At 37.2% G+C, this 19,209-nt stretch overlaps 2 protein-coding genes across 3 annotated transcripts; one reads left to right on the top strand and one right to left on the bottom strand.

Annotated features, from left to right (window-relative positions):
• Positions 1-3,041: 3,041 nt before the first annotated feature.
• NHX2 (sodium hydrogen exchanger 2) lies at positions 3,042-11,004 on the top strand. 2 transcript variants are annotated; one of them, XM_059584497.2, is made up of 15 exons: positions 3,046-3,446; positions 3,797-4,116; positions 4,243-4,361; positions 6,517-6,614; positions 7,383-7,442; positions 7,524-7,570; positions 7,661-7,855; positions 7,995-8,041; positions 8,480-8,546; positions 8,678-8,778; positions 8,872-8,973; positions 9,156-9,294; positions 9,385-9,447; positions 9,681-9,764; positions 10,362-11,004. In XM_059584497.2, exons 2-15 carry the CDS (start codon positions 3,943-3,945, stop codon positions 10,689-10,691), a joined length of 1,626 nt encoding a protein of 541 aa, XP_059440480.1. In that variant the 5' UTR covers positions 3,046-3,446; positions 3,797-3,942; the 3' UTR covers positions 10,692-11,004. The 2 variants fall into 2 exon arrangements, with proteins under 2 accessions (XP_088372796.1, XP_059440480.1); XM_088516670.1 differs by having other exon boundaries at positions 3,042-3,446; positions 7,383-7,570.
• A 700-nt stretch (positions 11,005-11,704) lies between these two features.
• On the bottom strand, positions 11,705-17,610 carry LOC132172256 (uncharacterized). Its single transcript, XM_059583728.2, has 3 exons — positions 16,484-17,610; positions 12,769-12,938; positions 11,705-12,673 (listed from the first exon to the last, which is right to left on the bottom strand). The coding sequence occupies exons 1-3, from the start codon at positions 17,562-17,564 to the stop codon at positions 11,867-11,869; spliced, it is 2,058 nt and encodes a 685-aa protein (XP_059439711.2). The 5' UTR covers positions 17,565-17,610; the 3' UTR covers positions 11,705-11,866.
• Between the last annotated feature and the right edge of the window lie 1,599 nt (positions 17,611-19,209).

Here is a 19,209-nt window from a genome sequence, read left to right as displayed (position 1 = left end):
ATACTATATACTAGACAAGTATGCACATTCTATTCACCAAAACTAATGTCGCTTGGATAGACTGAGATACTTGTCTGGTATATATAATATCTCTTTTATTTAGTCAGGAAAAGGAAAAAGATAGGTTATAACTTAACTTAATGACCCCAACCCTAATAAAAATAAAATAGTAGGATGCATGTGGACAAAGATTAATGGCCATGATAATTAGATGTAATGCAAGCACATTAATATTGATGCAACATTGTTCCATTTAGTACTCTATATATATACAACAGTATTTCTCTTTGAAGTTTAGTTTTTTATTTTTTTAATAAATTTATTAGTCATTAAAAGAAAACCTGCATGAGAGACCATAGAAAGATCAAACTAAGCAACATATAGAGTGAATAAACAATAAAAGGCACACTCACACACACAGGGTCCATGCTTAATCACATGGGGGGCTAGCAAAAACTCCAGCCAGATCAAGTCCACGTTCTCTTTTGTTTATTTTGTTCTTTATATTGTTTGTTTCTGATGTATAATATATGCTTGTTAATTAAGACTTAATTAATTAAGGGCCCGTTTGGATTTATGATTTCAAAAAGTGTGATTTTAAAATATGCGGTTTGAAAATGTGATTTTTTAAAACGCAATTAAGTATTTAGCAAAATTGCAGTTTATCCTTTAAAAAACTGCGTTTAAAAAAAAAAATACTTGTCTGTGATTTGAAAATGTAGATTTTTTTATTTTTTAAATCTCAATTTTTTAAAAATGTAATTCGAAATAATTTATTTTTTGTGATTTTGTTTAAAACTATATATTTTGTTTATAAAATCGTAATATAAAACACACTATCAAATTCATTTAAAAAAATTGCAAATTAAGGATAATCCCTACAAATTCTTTTCAAGATCTTAGCGTAGATTCCAAGTGCTGCTAACATATTTAGTATAATTATATGTTGCTTTCAAACATGGCTTGTCTTCCAACCTGACCACAAGTTTTTTTTATCATAGCAAGATTCGAAATCACTTGTATACGTGGATGGACAACGACCTCAACTCACTTAATTAGTTTTTATTTTATCTCAATTATTGAACCATAATTGATCTTATATATAAATAAAATAAGACAACTTTTACATAAGGTCCCGGCTCCGTTTGTGAAAATTTTTGTTTGGTGTCGTTTGTTTTCTCTTTTAAAAAAAATAAATAATAATTATAATTTGACAAAAGGAAGAGGAAGAGAACTTTAATTGTAATTCCGTGATACTTATCAACATCAAACCTAACTTACTAAAAATAAATAAATAAATAAATAAAACTATTGACTTTTAGTCCTGAGACTCCCGTGATCGAGTTGGGTGCAGCTCCTCTGAATAAATTATCTTCTACATCATGGTCTATCTTTTTTCTTTTTTTTTTTTTTTTTTTTTTAATTCTACTTTGGTTTGTAATAAAATGATTAAATGTTTGAAATCCACAATGTGAATTTATTATTATTATTTTTTTTATAATTTTTGACATGTATCAGCTTATGATTGGAGGGTATCAAATGCTTACAAATTAAATTTTTACTTTATTCACATCTTTATATAGAGAGACCATTTTATTTTAAAGACACGCCACAATGATTTATAAGCTCATTTTAAAACGACAAACTTTTACTCGATTATAATATTTTTGTCTCCCTTCTCTCGTTTAACTTTTTCTCTCTTCTTCTTTCTTTCACACTCTTTTTCATATAAAATAATATTTAAAAAAAATAGATAATATAATAGATAATTTGTTGGAGTGTGTATGAAAAAAATAAGTAAATAAAGTAAAAAATTATATTTTTTTCAGTAGCTATTTTGCATACTTCTACTAGAGATGCTCTAAGGTTAATCTATGGAAACTAATTTAGCATCCTTTTTTCTTAAAAAAAAAGAAAAGAAAAGAAAAAGAAAATGATGTTGATAATCTTCCATTATGTTAATAAATACGGATCGAAATATTATCATATTTTTTTAATGAAATTTATGTTTGGACATTATCTGATATAATATGCAAGGATTTATAATTATACTAAAAGAATAACGATTTTTAATAACCGCAACTGCTTAGGCGGTTAGTAGTTATTCAAATTAATAACCAGCGGTTAGCGGTTATTTAAACCAATAACCGGTAGTTTTATAACCGCCTATTTATATTGGCTTTTTAAGTGTTTTGGGCCATCAGGGCCTATTTTTTGAGCTTATTTAAACGTTTTGGGTCAAAGTATTCCAAAAAAGATAAAAAGAGCATGCTTTTTTTTTTTTTTTGGGTCAGGCAACATTTTTGAATAAGGTTTGGCCCAAAATATCACACACCGCATTATATTTCACATACATTCAATCATACACGGCCTAAATGACGCTGTTTTGGATGTTATATATATATATATATATATATAAGGGTAAGCGGTTAACGATTATTAATCGCTTTCCTCTACTCTTAAAACTGCTAATTTTAATCGTCTTAAATAATTAAAAAAATTTTATAATCACCTACTACAATAGTTAGAGATTAGCAATTAGGGTTCGCAGTAGGTTTGAACACCTATCATCTTTTTGACTAAAATCTATAAAATTCCAACCAAAATACACGTGTCAAACAAAAAATGGACAAAAAAAATACCAAAATAAAATAAAATAAAATAGCATTTCTCTTGTTCTTTATTGTGATATAAATACCTATGTCCAATAATTGTATCGAACTATAAATATATTTATAGGTCTCTGAAGAGCGATTCACTAATGAGATTGTGACACTCCCTAGTAAATACGATAACAACAACCACATTAATGGAAGCAGCCAATTTGTCAATCAAATCACAAAATCGCACGTGACTGACCACCCCTGTTATTCTACCGCGAAAATAGTACTAATTGGATCGGTTATGAAACGGACGGTCAGGATTGAAGATTCACTGTAGTGATATTCTGTGCCTCCGTATTATACCATCGTTTCACTACCTCTGTGCTAGTCCCTTCCTTTCGTTTTCCTGTCTTGTCTCTGTCTCTGTCTCTGTCTCCGTCTCTCTGTGTGTCTTCCCTCACCACACGTCTCTCTCTCTCTCTCTCTCTCTCTCTCTTTCCAGAGGCTTCCATCCTTTTCTCTCTCTCTAAAATCCAGCTTTGTGAAATTTTCTTATTATTTCGCTTGTTTTCTAAGCCTCTCTCGCTGTCTCTGAGGAAAAAATAGCGTACCTGAGATTGTTGCTATCCTGAAAATTGGTGGATTTTGCGAGAATTACGGAGCTGTGGATCTTGCATTGCGCGAGGGATTCGAACCAGAGATTGATTGCTACCTCTCTCTCTCTCTCTCTCTCTCTCTCTCTGTTCTTCGAATTCTCTGTCTGCCTTTTGGTGTTTGATGCTCCAATTCGCAAACTTCGTGCGTGAAATGCGTTTTCTCTGCATGTTGCCACGCAGCGCTTTGGTGAGCCTTTTTTATGTTTCTGAGCCTCGGAAACAACTTCCCCGTTAGATTTCTGATAGAAGAAAAGAAAAACAAACGAAACAAAATTTCGAATAAGATAAATCGCTTTTTTTTTTTCTCAGCAACCAAACGTTGTCGTGATTTTCGTTTCTTTGGGCTAAAACGAAAGCTTCATCTCCTTCTGCTTTATGATCTGTTTTGGTTCTCAAAACTTGTTTCTTGTATTTATGTACCTTTTCTTTTCGCGTCCTTGTTTTTGTGATTTGTTTTTTTACTGCTTCTAAAAACGGAAAAAGAATGTTATGAAAAGCATGTTGTATTTAATTGTTCTGCTGGTTTACCTAATGCAGAGTTGGTTTGGCTGTTGAGATCAAAAGATCTTTATGAGATGGACAGTTCGGAGACATAGATTCTTTGTGTATTCTTCGTCTAAAGGAAATCTTGATCTTCTAAATTTACTATCATAGTCTGGTTACATTGCGAGGAGGTGGAAACAATGGCTATCGAATTGAGTTCTATCCTGTCAAGGTTGCAAACGCTATCCACTTCTGATCATGCCTCCGTGGTTTCCATGAACCTCTTTGTGGCCCTCCTTTGTGCTTGTATTGTGATCGGCCATCTTCTTGAGGAGAACCGATGGGTGAACGAGTCGATCACTGCCCTTTCGATTGTGAGTTTCACTCTTACCCATTTATTTGAGTTCTTATGTTCGTTAAGTCATCAGTATAGGTAGTTATCTTGATTTGTTAAAATGAAAGTGGCTAATTTTCATTTATTTTATGTGGGTTGGTTGCAGGGTGTGTGTACTGGGGTTATTATTTTGCTGTTCAGTGGGGGAAAAAGCTCGCATCTTTTAGTTTTTAGTGAAGATCTCTTCTTTATATACCTTCTGCCGCCGATAATATTTAATGCGGGGTAAATTTGTAGTCTCATTAGTCTTGTTGTTTAGAAAATATAGCAATTTGTTGTTCTATACTGATTTCTGACATTTATTTTGAGTTATTTGCCTTTAGATATGCAACAATTGTTGGTTAGTGTTTGCTTCTCTATGCTTTTGATGGTTGCCTTGACATTGTCGTAGGTGGCTTATATTGCTAATTATGTCATTTTCTATTGCCATGTGTTTCTCTAAAATAACTCAAATTATCTTCAAACTTGCCTATCTTTTGGGGAATCAAAAACGTGTTTTAGCATTATTGCTGCCTTAGTTTGCAAATTAGGTTCTCTTAATTTGACATGTCAAATTTGATTTTGCAAAATATAGTAGAGGTGCAAAATGTACTATAAGTATAAGCACAGATAAGATCATGGACGATGTCAGTTGAATTTCACAATAGGAATATGTTCTATTTGAGGAATATGCTGTGTAGATGGTTGAAGGGACTGCAATGCCCGGGGTTTTTTTGGGAGTAGCTTATGATATCAGGAAATCACAGAAATATTTGATGTAAAATATCTGAAACCAGAATCAGAATGTATGGATGCCAGAAATATTGGATATATTTTGATACTTAAAAGTTATTTTAGAAATTAACTGTACTTTGCAGTGTCTTGTCTTATATTTTGAAGCTGTTTTAGGGTAGAAAATAAACCTGGCTAAACCATAGTTAGCCCCCTGCCCGGTGTATGGATGATGTTGAAGGCCTGGCTAGTGGCTAGTATCCTTGATTGTAGGGTGTCCTTTTTGCCTATGAAGTATTTGGGTCTTCCTTTGGGGGAACCATTTAAGGCAAAATCTATTTGGAATGACATTATTGAAAAGATGGAACGCCATTTGGTAGGTTGGAAGAGGCCTTATCTTGCAAAGGATGGTAGGATCATTTTGATTAAAATCACTCTCTCCAATTTACCTACTTATTTTCTGTCCCTTTTCCCATCTCAATTGGAGTTGCTAACTGTATCGAGAAAATGAAGAAGGATTTCTTGTGGGGAGGAGTCTGTGACGAGTTTAAATTCCATCTAGATAGTTGGTCCAAGATTGTTCTTCCGTATTCTTCAAGAGATTTGGGGGTTAGGAATCTAATTTGTTCAACCGAGCCCTCTTGGAGAAATGACTTTGGCATTACACTACAAAGATGGAGACTTTGTGGAGAGTGGTGGTGGAAGCTAATTACAAGAGCTTGTGGGGTGGGTGGTTGCTCTAATGCGGTGCAAGGGTGTTACGGGGTCAGCGTGTGGGAAAACATTTGGAGGGAGTTGAGGAATTTCTCTAGATTTGTGAGATTTTAGGTGGGAGACAGGTCTAGAATTTGGTTTTGGCATGAAGGTAGATTGGAGATAAGACACTGAAGGAAGCTTTCCTTTCCAGTGTTGTTTAGCATTGCTTGATCTTAGGCCTCGGTGGAAGACCATATGCAGTTTTCAAATGACACTTGTCAATTGAATGCTTTCTTCATAAAATCCGTGCATGAGTAGGAGATGGAGATGGTTACTTCATTCCTCAGCCTCTTGTACTCTATCGGGCTGAGACGAGGAGATAAGGATAGATTGGACCCCTTCCAAAAGGCATACTTTCAAGTTCAGATCTTTTTATCATGCGCCTAGTTCCCTCGTTGGCCATTCTTTCCCCTAGAAGAGCACTTGGAGAAGCAACGCACCTTCAAGACTGGCTTTTTTTTGTTTGGTCAACACTGTTAGGGATAATTTTGACATTGGATAATCTAAGAAAAAGGCATGTTATAGTAACGGACTGATGTTACACGTGTAAGAAGAGTGGAGAATCCATTGATTATTTTTTGCTTCATTGTAAGAAGTTAATTTTACCAATCTCATGGTTTCTGGAATGCTAAACACAAATTGCACCTCCTTTCTCCTTTTGTTATTATCTGATGAGTGAAGCTACTAAAACAATCAATCTGTTGACTCAGCAAGATAAGAAAATAAAGCATGGTTGTAACAAGGTAGTTCACAGTCATGTTTTGATTGAGCTGAGTGTCATGTAAATTCCTTTTATGAATGAAATTTACATATTTACTTTACTTCTGTTAACTTCATGTTAATGATGGATTTTTTATATTATTCTTCTCCCAGTCTTTTGATATTTGATCTTAATTTCTATTATCTGCGCCAGGTTTCAGGTGAAAAAGAAGCAGTTTTTTGTTAACTTTATTACTATTGTGTTGTTTGGTGCTGTTGGTACATTAATCTCCTGCACCATCATATCATTAGGTAAATCTGGTGACTTTGCTGTTGTTTTAATTATGCATAAGTTTGCTTTTGAGTTGTACAAAGGCATGAAAAACCATCATGCGAAATATGTTAAGCTGCACCTTTTTTTCTGTTGATTTGGTGGTCGAGCTAAAGAACATTATGATTAAATCCCTCTATACGTGGACAACAGCGTACAATAGTCCACATTTGTCTCTTCCTTTTTTTTTTTTTTTTTTTTTTTTTTTTTTTGAATTTTTCGATTTTTGTTCTTCTTTTTCTCCCTTTTTAGGAGTCTCTCTTGTATACTTTTTGCATATTAGGGTTGCACTCCTCTGCTCCATATAATGAGATTTAATTACTTATAAAATAATATGTATTGTCAATTACACTTTGTGAAGAAGTGATAATGCTCATATCTATCAGTTTATTTCCGCAATCTGTGTGGTTGAATTGCATTGGCATTTTATCTTTATATTCAGAGATGGTTTTTGAAGGCACCGTATTGCTTATTCATCTTGTGATGGAAAAAGATGTGATATACACATACTCAAGGGTCAACTTCGTCTAAGTTGGCTACTTAGGGTAAAATGGCTTAGGTCTTGGCAAAGTAATATGCATGAGTCTTTTTCATTAAAATTTTCTTGGCTTCACCATGCTTGTACGACTTACATGTTTGAAATGGATTAATGTATGTTTTCCCCAGCAAAGACAAGGAAAAAATAATTTGAGTGATTGGATTTTAATTTAGTATCTTATTGTGATTGTAAAATTCTATGGTTGACTCAGGTGTTATTCAGTTCTTCAAAAAAATGGATATTGGTTCGCTGGATATAGGGGATTATCTTGGTACACGCCTTTGTTATTCCTTCCTATTTCTAGTAAATCTATTTGCTGTTTGGTTCTCACTGTATTCATCTACTATTTCAGCAATTGGTGCAATATTTGCTGCAACGGATTCTGTATGCACATTGCAGGTATGACAGATATCAGCATTTTGGCAGTGTATTCTAACAGTTAAGGTACCAATGCTTCAAAACTGAACTTCTCTCAATGTAATGGTGCAGGTGCTTAATCAGGATGAGACACCTTTACTCTATAGTCTTGTTTTTGGGGAGGGTGTTGTAAATGATGCCACATCGGTGGTGCTTTTCAATGCAATCCAGAGCTTTGACCTCAATCATATCGATCCCAGAATTGCTTTGCATTTTACTGGCAACTTTTTTTATTTGTTTATCACAAGCACAATGCTAGGGGTGCTAGTAAGTCTCTCTCTCTCTCTCTCTCTCTCTCTCTCACACACACACACACACACACACATATTTGTTTGTGTCATTGCATAAGTGTGTTATGTTAAATGTGCTATTCCACTGTGGTATGACCATCTCTTTCCTCCTGCAGACTGGGCTGTTTAGTGCTTACATCATCAAAAAGCTTTATTTTGGCAGGTATATTGTCAGAATTGGAAAGATCAAATAATGCTGCTTTTATTGCTATTTGAATAATAGTATTCCATTAACTATTATATCAGTATTGAAAATGGACAAGGCTCATAATAAGATGATACCTTGTTTGGTCTTTATATCATACAGTTGATTTTTCTTTGTTGAAGTGAACTGGTCTGACTATCAAGGTGCTTTCTTTTGTCTGTATCAGTTGGATGAGTGGTTGAGTTAATCATAAATAAAACTAGAGATAATGGAGAACTGTTTCTTGGCAAAGACTACTTGTGATACCTAATCTATAAGATTGTCTCCTAATTTGGGCTCTAAAAAGATCATCAAACCTTGTAGGAAGGAGTATCTTAAAATCATGTACTGAAAATAGACTCCAATACTTATTAAAAAAAAATAGACTCTAATAATATAATTTCTGACATAATTCAGGCACTCTACAGATCGTGAAGTTGCTCTTATGATCCTCATGGCATACCTTTCATATATGCTGGCTGAAGTAAGACTTCTAATAGCTCTATGGCACCTGTTTTTTATTGTTCTAAGCTTCAAGTGTTTTATGTTGATTTGATGTTTTGCTAATTATTAATCATACAACTAAGATGCCAGTTTATTTGATCTGTTCTGCAGTTGTTCTATTTGAGTGGCATTCTCACTGTATTCTTTTGTGGGATTGTGATGTCCCATTACACCTGGCACAACGTAACAGAGAGTTCAAGAATCACTACCAAGTGCGTCTTAGAAGTTGTTCAAGCTATTTGAACCCAATTGTCATATGTAGAACATAGTCCTAATGCTTTAGTTTTGTCTACCAATTATTGCAGGCATTCTTTTGCAACTCTCTCATTTGTTGCTGAGATTTTTATCTTCCTTTATGTTGGAATGGATGCCTTGGACATTGAAAAGTGGAGATTTGCCAGTAACAGGTATTACCGCATACTAGCAGATGACTAGACTAGCTAGTCCTTGTAGTTCGGAGTTCTTGACGTCTTGAACCTTATAGCTATTAGGTACTTCTATGTACTTTTAAGGCAAAGTATGGTATCGCTGCCTTACTGAAACATTATTTGTCGCTTTTACATCCCATGTTTGATTTTCCTTTTTGCAGCCCCGGAACATCCATTGCAGTGAGTTCAATATTGCTAGCTCTGATTATGGCTGGGAGAGCAGCTTTTGTTTTCCCCCTATCATTTTTAATCAACTTAGTTAAAAAATCTCCAAACGAGAAAATCAGCTTCAGGCAGCAAGTATGGATTCTGTTTCTGTAACAGCATAATTCTTTTCTCTGTCCTACTTTATTGATCTACCAAATCATGCCAGCATCTTTCTTATTGTAGGTGATAATATGGTGGGCTGGTCTCATGAGAGGTGCTGTGTCTATGGCACTCGCTTATAATCAGGTAAAATGTGGACATTCTATTTTATTCGGGGCTAAAGACCTATGAATTTTACTTATTAAGAAAAAAAGACCTATGAATTTAAAGCCGTAGCAGAGAAGAAATAACCTGCAGGAAATTAATTTTGTAGAGCATAGAGTTTTTCTGCCTGTGTGTGTGTGTGAGAGAGAGAGAGAGAGAGAGAGATGTTTGAGGAGATGAGATTATTCAGTAAAACTTATAATTTTTAAATGCAGTTCACAAGGGCAGGGCATACTCAATTGCGAGCAAATGCAATCATGATCACCAGCACCACAACTGTTGTTCTTTTCAGCACAGTGGTGAGACATCTCCTGCCTATTTCGTGATTTGAGAAATTGTTTTGACAGGATTTAACGGGTTCTCTAACAATAAATATTTTCTTGCCATTCTTTCTGCTTCTCTGATTTTTAAACTGCTCATATGGCTCCCCATTGAGGTTCATACTTATTTATGTATCATATCTTTATGAAGTCATGTTAAAATAGCCTGATTTGGCCTCTTGATATCCCAAGGGTTTTAGTTTTCTGGGAATAGCTGCTAGGACTATAATGAAAAGAGGTGTTAAAGGAATATAATGCTTTCTATTTAGGTTGTTGCTGTTAATATTATTAACCATCCCCGTCTACCAAGAATATAATTGTTCCATTTAGCTCAAAGTTGTGGCAGAGGCTGCTTCTTCTATATCTAAGTTGTTTTCCTTAAAAGATATGGTGCTTCTTAGGGGAATAAGATAACCAAAGGCACTTCCCATGAGTTTATGTAGCAGTTATGTAAATCAGATCAAGGTTTCCTTTTATGTAAGAGAGATTTTAGTTAAATTTTCTGAAAGAATTGTACATGTAAAATGTCAATGGTCTTGATGATGGTAATCACCCTCCGTGTATGATTCTGGTCAGGTGTTTGGTTTGATGACTAAACCTCTTATAAGGTTCTTGCTGCCTCATACAAAACACACAAGCAGCATGACACTGTCAGATTCATCGACTCCAAAATCAGTCAATGCGCCACTTCTTGGAGAGGGGCAGGACTCGGAGGCTGACCTTGGTGACACTAACATTCCCCGGCCAGGCAGCTTACGGGCACTCCTGGCCACTCCTACGCATACTGTTCATCGTTACTGGCGTAAGTTTGATGATGCCTTCATGCGTCCAGTATTTGGTGGCCGGGGTTTTGTTCCGTATGTTCCTGGATCACCAACTGAACGGAGTTTCCTTCAAGGGCAGTGAGAAGAAGGCCAAGCAAAAATGTATTCTAAATTGAATGCACCTTCTGGAGAATCCATCACCACATGCTTTTGAACCAGCTTGTGAAATAGTTCTTGTACTTTAGCTAGTGTGAAGGCTGTGTACCATAAGATTTTGAAATGGCTATATATTATTATGTATAGGTGATTGCGTTTACACCAAGGCCCGAGCATTGGAAGGGGCTTACAGTTTTTTTTTTTTTTTTTCTTTCTCCGTCGCACTCATTTACATCTTAATGATTTTTGTGACAAGATGATCTTAGGATTTGATTTAATGTAACGTCTGCCTCCTTTAATAGTGTTCTGTAGATTTTGGTAGAGCTTCCTTGCTGCCATGTCTGCAGGCTGTTTCTTGTGCTGTGCGTGCCTTTGTTGGTACAGAAAGAACACGTAGATGGCTTTTAAAATTATCAATAGATTAAAATTTAATAATAATCTAAAATTTAATGGTAATTTTAAAGTCACATTACATTTGGAAGAACTTTAATCATCTTTATATCATTACTCTTTAAAAGATTCATTTACAGCTCTTGCAAAAGAGATCATAAGGCTGAAGAAACACTTCCTGTTCTTGTTATGTTTTCCATCTAAAGTTACATACATTCCTAAATATATTTGGTTTACTGCTGACGAAATCTTTTCAATAATTTGGAGCATGAAAAATTGCATGATCCCACATTGACAAATAAGCATCTAGCAGGAATAGGAATTTGGAATAAACAATTACATCATTGAGCTATAAAAATTTAACAATTAAATAAATAATTGACTATTTTATTATACTATAATATTTATTTCACAACTATTTTACAATGCTAATGCAGTAATATTAATTAACTCTTAGATCAGTCTTTGTTATAAACGAAAGATCCTATTTTTTTTTTTTCTTCCGTTTCTTTATCCTCTTGGAAACATGACAAAATTATCATGAGATTTATGGGAAGGATTACTAAAACATCAAGAATAATATTAGCAATCACCAAGACATTCAGATCGTGTAAACCAGGAGGATCTTTCTTTCTACCTGCAAGCCGTACACAAGAATGTCTACTTAAGACAAGTTAAGTTTCAATGAGGAGGATAAGACAGAAGCAGGGAGCAAGAAAAGAAGCCCTCAAGAGTAATATCTAAAGATGATGAATAATGGTTGGCAGGGCATCATAGCCATACAGACCGATCATACTGACTATGGGGTCTAGGTGGATGCCCCGGATAATAAGGAACGGGTCTGTCCGGACTTGAATTAGGAGCATAGCCCATGGCTGCAAGGGTTCCAGCTGATCCAATCCGTCCAGTGCTCCCATTTGCAGCAATACTTGATCCATAATGCCCAGCTGATGAGCTCATGCGAGCAGTGCTGGGGATAGAGTCCGCCATTCCGTACTGTCCAGTACGAGTGGGGCTCATCAATCCAAAAGGTCCACCAGTCAAGCTCCTGGAATGCAGCAAACCATACCGTCCAGCCGGTAAGCTCGCATGTGGCGGATCTGGAGAGTAACGTGCAAAACTATATTGTCCAGCAGACGGGGTTAAGTATCGAGCATGTTGACCAGTGAATGAGCTTTCTGGTTGATGATGAGTTGGTTGCCTAGAGTGGCCAAAAGAAACATTAGGCATAGCAGCTGCTGCTGACGTTCCGGCAGATGGGTTTAAAAGTTCGGCACTTTGACCTGCATAAAAGCCGGCTGGTTTGAACGCTGCATCACTCCGAGGACGCTTATTTCTGTTCTGCTGATTCAATTGAGCTTTGTTGTCAGGGGCAGTACGTTTATTTGCACTCTGTTGGTGCACCTGAGCCTTGGGGCCCGACGCCGTTGCAGTAGCCTTCCTCTCTTTTCTCTTCTCTGTCAGATGCTTGATAAGGTTTCTAAGGTTCTCAGGAGAGAGTTGGGAACCAAGCTGGTAATTATCAATGCATTTTATTACAGCTCTTATAGCAGCTATTTCTTTGTTTGTGGCCTCATCCTGTAAGGAGTTTAATGAATATAGTATTAAGGAAACAGCAATTTGATTCCATTTATCAGGGTGTTTGTGAAAAAGAAAAAGAAGGGCAAAAACACCTGTGCTTTGATAGAGTTTTTTCCCTTGCAACTCATCGCAATCTTCTTGGCAAGCTTCAAATGGGCTTTAAGCAGGGGTACTGGAGGGAACTTGTCAACCATTTCGTATGCATAAATAAATCTGATAGCATCAAGTCGCTTATCCTGTGAAATTAGCTTTTGGATAAAATCTGGACACATAAAACAGAATTGCATGCCCTCCATCAGAGTTCGGAAAAGGACGTAGGAAATATGAAACCAAGAAAATCAGCATACTTCATGAATATTTAATTAAAGACCAGGGGCAAAGTGATACAGGCAGCAAGAAGTGACCACACTAGCAGCAGGGAAAGAAAACTAAGAAGCTAAAATCATTTTTTTTTTTTTTTTTGATAAGTAATGTTGTATATATCAAAAAAAGTACAATGCACCTCTAAGTATACAGAGAGTATACAAAGGTAAAACCCGCGAACCCAAAAAAATCCCATATACAGACCCTAGAACCCCAAAGAAACCCATCCCAAAAAGCCCGAGAAACCCACCCCAAACCATCTAAATCACCCTGCCTTTGACCCTACTAGAGCCACAACCTTTAGCCTTAAAATTAATGGAGCATTTCAAATTTTTTAGTTCCCTCTTCCCTCTAGAATTTGAAACTGAGACCCCCTCTTCACGGTTCCGATTCTCTTCAATGTCTGAAAAAATATTCAAAAGTCTTTTCTCATCACCTCCAAAAGTATATCCCAAAGTGGGAGCGAGATCCATTGCGTCGAGCACCTCCTCGGAATAACCCTCCACCCCCACCACCGAAGTCTCAGCCACAACCTCGGCCAACAACTTCTTGTTCTTGTTTAGCTGCTTACCTATCTTATTCTTCACTCTCCACGAATACCCCAACTGAGACTTGTAGATAGAAGAATATATAGGTGCACCATTGTCCGTCATTCTAGGCTAAGAGAGGCGAATTCTCATACCCAGCTCAACCGCCTTAGAGGGGTGGGCGGCCGTACTGGCCTGTGACCCTGCAGTCGGAGGACCCAACTTCGAAACAATATAAGAATCCTCCTCAGCACCCAAGGCTGGCGAAGGGGAAACATTTCTCGACCCAAGAAACCCTTGCCGAAGCAACCCTTTCGCCGTAGAAGATTTTCAATTAGTCTTAGAAGGAGCTTCCTCCACTGCCAGAGAAACAGAAACCACCACAGGACTCGCCAGACCCACACTCACCAAGCTCTGAGGACTCATCGGACCCACTGTCGCAAGGGCGAAATTGTCTCTGGGTACATCAGAGAGGCCAACGGAGGCAACTACAATCGGCGAAACAGGCTCCGGCGCCACTGCAGGAGACTTTGGAACCACCTTAGACACCTCCGATTACGAATCCCCAACACCTCGCGAACCTGGTTCCAACACCTCGCCTGCAGGAGACACAGTAAACTCATCGAACTTGGACACAGTAGGGCCCGGGCGGACCTCAGCCTCCAAACAAGCGGCCACCTTGGGCAAAGCCGCCGGGATCAAAACAACCTTCGGCCAGACGGCCCCGCACCTGGAAGAAATGGAAAGAGGCTTCGGCATAAACTTGAGGGCTTGCTTGAAGCCCTTGTGCCGGCAAGCTTGGGCACCCTTATGACCCTCGGTAAGTTTGGGCTTGCGAGAGGACCCAGGCTCGAAGCCCTCAAGGCCTTTCAGAAATTTTGAAAAGGCCCAATTCTTTTTCCTTTTAGGTATAACAACCAGCCCACCTAAAAGGCCTTCAAGCAGCCCGGCAAAAACCCAACCCAACTCAACATGGAAAAACCCTAACTGCTGCTTAACCCATTTAGTGACAGAAATGCCATTCGTCATCTTCACGGAGTCCACTGCTAGCAAAGGACAAGTCGCCAAAGGTGAGATTGGAGCTCTCTTCTTCTTCGGCAGAACCTGTTGAGCCCTAGATTCCGGCTTCTCCAGCTCAGAACAGTCCACCGCTGAGTGTGGCTCATTTCCGTCATACCCCGGCTCAAGGTATGCCGGCACCGAAAGCAAATCAAAGATATGCAAAGACCGACATTTCAATCCAATTGATTGCACCTCAGAGCGAGGCGCTGATCTTAGTACCTCCACAAAAGAGTGTCCAGGAGGGCTTCCATCTCCCAAAACGAGCTTGGTTTGCTTCCCCGGCATGTCAGAGGCCAAAGACCCAGCCTTTCCTTCAGGAGGTGTCAACATCCGCCGCAACTCACTTGCAAACCGACATCATCCCCGCCCACCACGGCCCTTTGGGAGCCATATGACTCCTTTACGACCACCCTCAGCAAAGACGGCCACCTCCAGGAACCTTCCTGCCTTTTTCTCCCTCTCATGAACCATCAAAGCCTTCTCACCACCCTCACGATAGGACTTGGCGATGTCAGCCTTCACCGGTAAATGACTCACTGCCACCACCGTATCCACCAACTAGGAAGCACATGGTTGGCTCACAAAGATGACCCTTACGAACCCTTTCCTCTTTTCTTCCAATCAAAACTCAAGACACCCTTCCTTTGCCGAAAGGCAGAAGGTTTTTGCTTCAATAGATAAGCGACGTTCCATAACAAACTCACCGGACCCTAGCGTGCAGCGCCTACACACGCCACCGCTAGGGCAGAGGAAGAAAAGAAAAACGAAGAGAGAGAACTTGGGGGTGGCCGAACCACCCCCCAAGCATCTAACAGTACAAAGATTCACCACAGAAGGCAAAGTTACCATAAACTCTCTTCAGAAAAAAGAACCCACATACTAAAAATGATGTACACCTAAAATAGTTAAAGTGATTATCATGAGGCAATCACAACCACAAGGGCTACCCAGAGCCCACATGAATTAGCAAATCTGAATGCATCGAAGTCTATGGTCCATAAGTACACTGACCTTTCCAACCAGGAAACATTCCTTTTTAATACATAACAACATATCAGAAACTCATACCCAAACAAAGGAAAAGTTCCAGATTCAATTAAAATTCAGTATAATAATTAAAAAATATATATATATATATATATATATATATATATATATATATATATATATATTGTATAGAGAGCCACTGAGCAACTGACTGCTGTATCTAAATCTGATGGCGTCAATTAAGAACATTATGTCAAGAAGTAAGAAAAATGTGAATCACATCCTGATATGATTATATAATTCTAGTGGTTGATCACTATAAGCATATAATAACTATGATTGCACAAATATTCCGCTCTTATTTGATCTTAGGAGCACACAAGTACAAATATATAAAAGAAAGTGCATAAGAAGTCTCTAAATAAAAAATAATAATCTATTACAAACCATCCGGCCATGAAAGATGCCTTTTTAATAATTGATACTAAACAACTCTTGCACACCAAATGATACAGGATGGATGTCTCATGGCCACTCCAATCATTAGCAGTGCTGGTACATAATGCGATCAAATACGGAACTCGTCAAAGGGAAAAAGCATCAACTTCTCAGAGCATTATATGCATGTTCAAATAGAAGCATTGAAACTAATCAGCCCAACCAATCAAGCTCTCACCCATTATCCCAATATATAGAACAACCAACTATCCAAATTACAGGAAAGAAGAGTACTGAGGCCACTGATTTACCACTCCAAAAAGCACTAGAATGTCAAATACACAAATAATAAGTACCAAAAGGACTCTTAAAACTATCTATTCATGCAAATGCCAAGTTCAAAAGGCAAGAACAATTTTCTGAAACTCACCAGACGCCTTATCAGCAAAACCAAGAGCCTGAAACAACTCAGGGGCGTGTTTTCGCTGCAGAACACAAACAAAAAGGTCCAAAACCTCTTCACTTTGAAACTCACCCGTTAACCCAAATGCACTCAAAAGCAGCAAAAACCCAAAAATCTTCCAAGAGTTCTCCACCCCCACGCTCAACTTTGACTTACACTCGAGGGCTAGGTTCACTGCCTCTTCTCTCACTTCTGCTTTAATAACCGGTTTCACTCTCATCAACTCCTCTAACAAAAGCACACAACTCCTCCTAACAGCAGCAACCTCGGGATCTATATCTCCCTTCTTCTTTTCCAGTGAATAAAACCATTTCATTGCCTCAAGCACTAGCTTCCCCGAATCCACTGAAACCTTAAGCGCATTATATAAATCATCGCGCATTGATTCGTGTTCTTTCAAATGATGCTCATTCAAGTGCAGTAACAATGCCTTCCCATCATATATTGGAATGCCGTTAACAGATGGATTTTCGGGCACAGATTCTTCAGTTTTCGCTTGGCTTTGAAGGATTGTAGGTTGGGTTTCTTTAGATTTTGCTTGGGATTTAAGAGTTGGAATCAATTGGGTTTCTGTACTGAATTGGATTTCAATGGTTGGAGCCAATTGGGCTTGCTTGGAAGTGGATTGGGTCTCTTTGCCTTTGTCTTGGGATTGATGGGTTGGAGTCAATTGGGTCTCTTGGGATTTGGCTTCGGATTGGAGGGTCGGAATCAATTGAATTTCTTCGGAATTGATCTGGGTTTCCTCGGATTTGACTTGGGAAAGGAGAACGGGAGAGAAAAGGGTTTGTTGGAAACCGGCTTGGGATTGGAGGGTTGTAGCAAGTTTGGTCTTTTCGGCTTCGAGTTCTTGGAGTTTGACTTGGATTGAATTGTTGATGGAGAGGAAGTGGTCCTCCAGGTCCTGCCATTGAAGGGTGAAATTGGCAACGGCAGCAGCGTGAGTTTTAAGGAGGTTGAAGGTTTTGCGTAGGTTCTGTTTCTTGGGCTCTGCGAGTTGAAGATCGGCAGCGACTTCTGCAGAGACTTTGTCCAACGTCGACGTCATTTCGGTGAGAAGAAACCGGAAGGGGAAGCGATGCCTGGACAAACACTACCAGGGGGAATTGCTTTCTTGAAATATGATTAAAAATTAAAAGTAATTAATTAAAATTTTAAAATGTTACTAAAATAACTATTTTAATAAATTCTAATTTAGCTTTTCTATTTCTTCTTTGAATTATTAAAACACAAAAGCTACAAATATAAACTACAAACCAAAAAATGTAACCATTTGAAACTAATCAATAAGCAATTATTTATTCCTAACAGAAATTTTCTACAAATCAGTTTGTATGAATTTTCCTAATAACATCTGCTTCTCACATATATATTTTTTTTAATAGCTTTAAGAACACGTTATTTTTAGAGGCTGATTTGTTAAAAAATTGTGTCCCTCAACAAAATGGTCAGTTCTTATATATGCAATTGACAGTCCTAGATTTTTCAGACCGTCAATAAACATATGCATGAGTTTAAATTATTCATATCCCATTACTAGATGTTTAAAATATATGACTTTCATATTAGGTTGGTAGATTTTTTTTTTTGTATTAGAATATTTATCATTTTGATTGTAATCAAATCTTAGAAAGCTAATTACCTTTAATCTATTTCTCCTATAAATAGGGTCATATTGTACTGTAAATCAATCAATTAATAAATTTGGTATATTATATATATAAGGGTAGACAGTTAGTGATTATTAACCACATTTGCCTACCCTAAAAGACTAAAACTGCTAACTGCACTACTTTAAGTAGTTAACTGTTTTTGTCAACCGCTCCACTTATACAATACATTTGTCTTATAAACAATATCATATTGTATTGTAAATCAATCAAGTTAATAAGAGCAAAGTGTAGCCTTATGAGGAATGGCGGAGGTAGACATCTGAGGACAAATCACCCCCAAAATCTTTTGTCCTCTTTTTCCCTTCATTTTATATTTTATTTCAAATTTCTACACTAGAAATTAATTTCACGGTGCTCCTAAGAAATCCCAGTAAGGGCTTGTTTGAAACTGTTTTCATATTCCATTTTTTGCACTCAAAATTGCCTATGAGTACAACAAACCAGAAAACATGTTTGGCATTTAGAACTAATTTTGAAACCTATTTCAAAATCAAATTCAAACATAAAAATCTAGTTGATTCTTCAAAAGCTAGCCACCATATAGATAAATTCAGTAGCCATGCATCCACTGTAGGTTACCATGCGACTCCATCAACCATGCCCCATCACTTGAATTCGATGGCTACTATTGGTTGAATTATAGATTTTTCCATTTGAAAGACAAAGACAAAGTAGTACTCAATTACAAAACTTTGTGGTATAACCCATATATTATATTGTATAGCCAATTTTAAAACATGCTATTTTAGAAAATATAGATTTCAAAATGTGTGATTTTAAAAACACAAAATGTAATTAAGTATTTGATAACGTTGTAATTTGAAAATGAGCTTCGAAACGAGACATGAAAAAAATATTTTTGGCCTGCAAAATTGCGAACCCTTGGAATTCTTAGGGGAATTCCAAATTCTAGAATTAAGGATCCAGGCCATCCATTTTAATCCAATTGCTACTGTCCTGCCACGTGTCCCACTTATAATAAAATAATAAAATAATATTTAAATTTAAAATATATATATA

This window comes from Corylus avellana, chromosome 1, assembly GCF_965113065.1.
Source record: "Corylus avellana chromosome 1, dhCorAvel1.hap1.2, whole genome shotgun sequence".
Lineage (NCBI taxonomy): Eukaryota > Viridiplantae > Streptophyta > Magnoliopsida > Fagales > Betulaceae > Corylus > Corylus avellana.
Note: the sequence above shows the minus strand (reverse complement) of the source record. Positions and strands in the feature narration are given on the sequence as shown.

What these genes read in the sequence shown, in the direction of transcription:
- LOC132172256 (XM_059583728.2), bottom strand. Translation starts at nt 17,564, where the DNA reads ATGACGTCGACGTTGGACAAAGTCTCTGCAGAAGTCGCTGCCGATCTT. An exon ending in TTTTGCTGATAAGGCGTCTG is followed by an intron (nt 12,939 to 16,483) that starts GTGAGTTTCAGA and finishes TTATGTGTCCAG; the next exon opens with ATTTTATCCAAAAGCTAATT. An exon ending in AAAACTCTATCAAAGCACAG is followed by an intron (nt 12,674 to 12,768) that starts GTGTTTTTGCCC and finishes AACTCCTTACAG; the next exon opens with GATGAGGCCACAAACAAAGA.
- NHX2 (XM_088516670.1), top strand. Translation starts at nt 3,943, where the DNA reads ATGGCTATCGAATTGAGTTCTATCCTGTCAAGGTTGCAAACGCTATCC. An exon ending in ATTCTGTATGCACATTGCAG is followed by an intron (nt 7,571 to 7,660) that starts GTATGACAGATA and finishes GTAATGGTGCAG; the next exon opens with GTGCTTAATCAGGATGAGAC. An exon ending in AAAAAGCTTTATTTTGGCAG is followed by an intron (nt 8,042 to 8,479) that starts GTATATTGTCAG and finishes GACATAATTCAG; the next exon opens with GCACTCTACAGATCGTGAAG.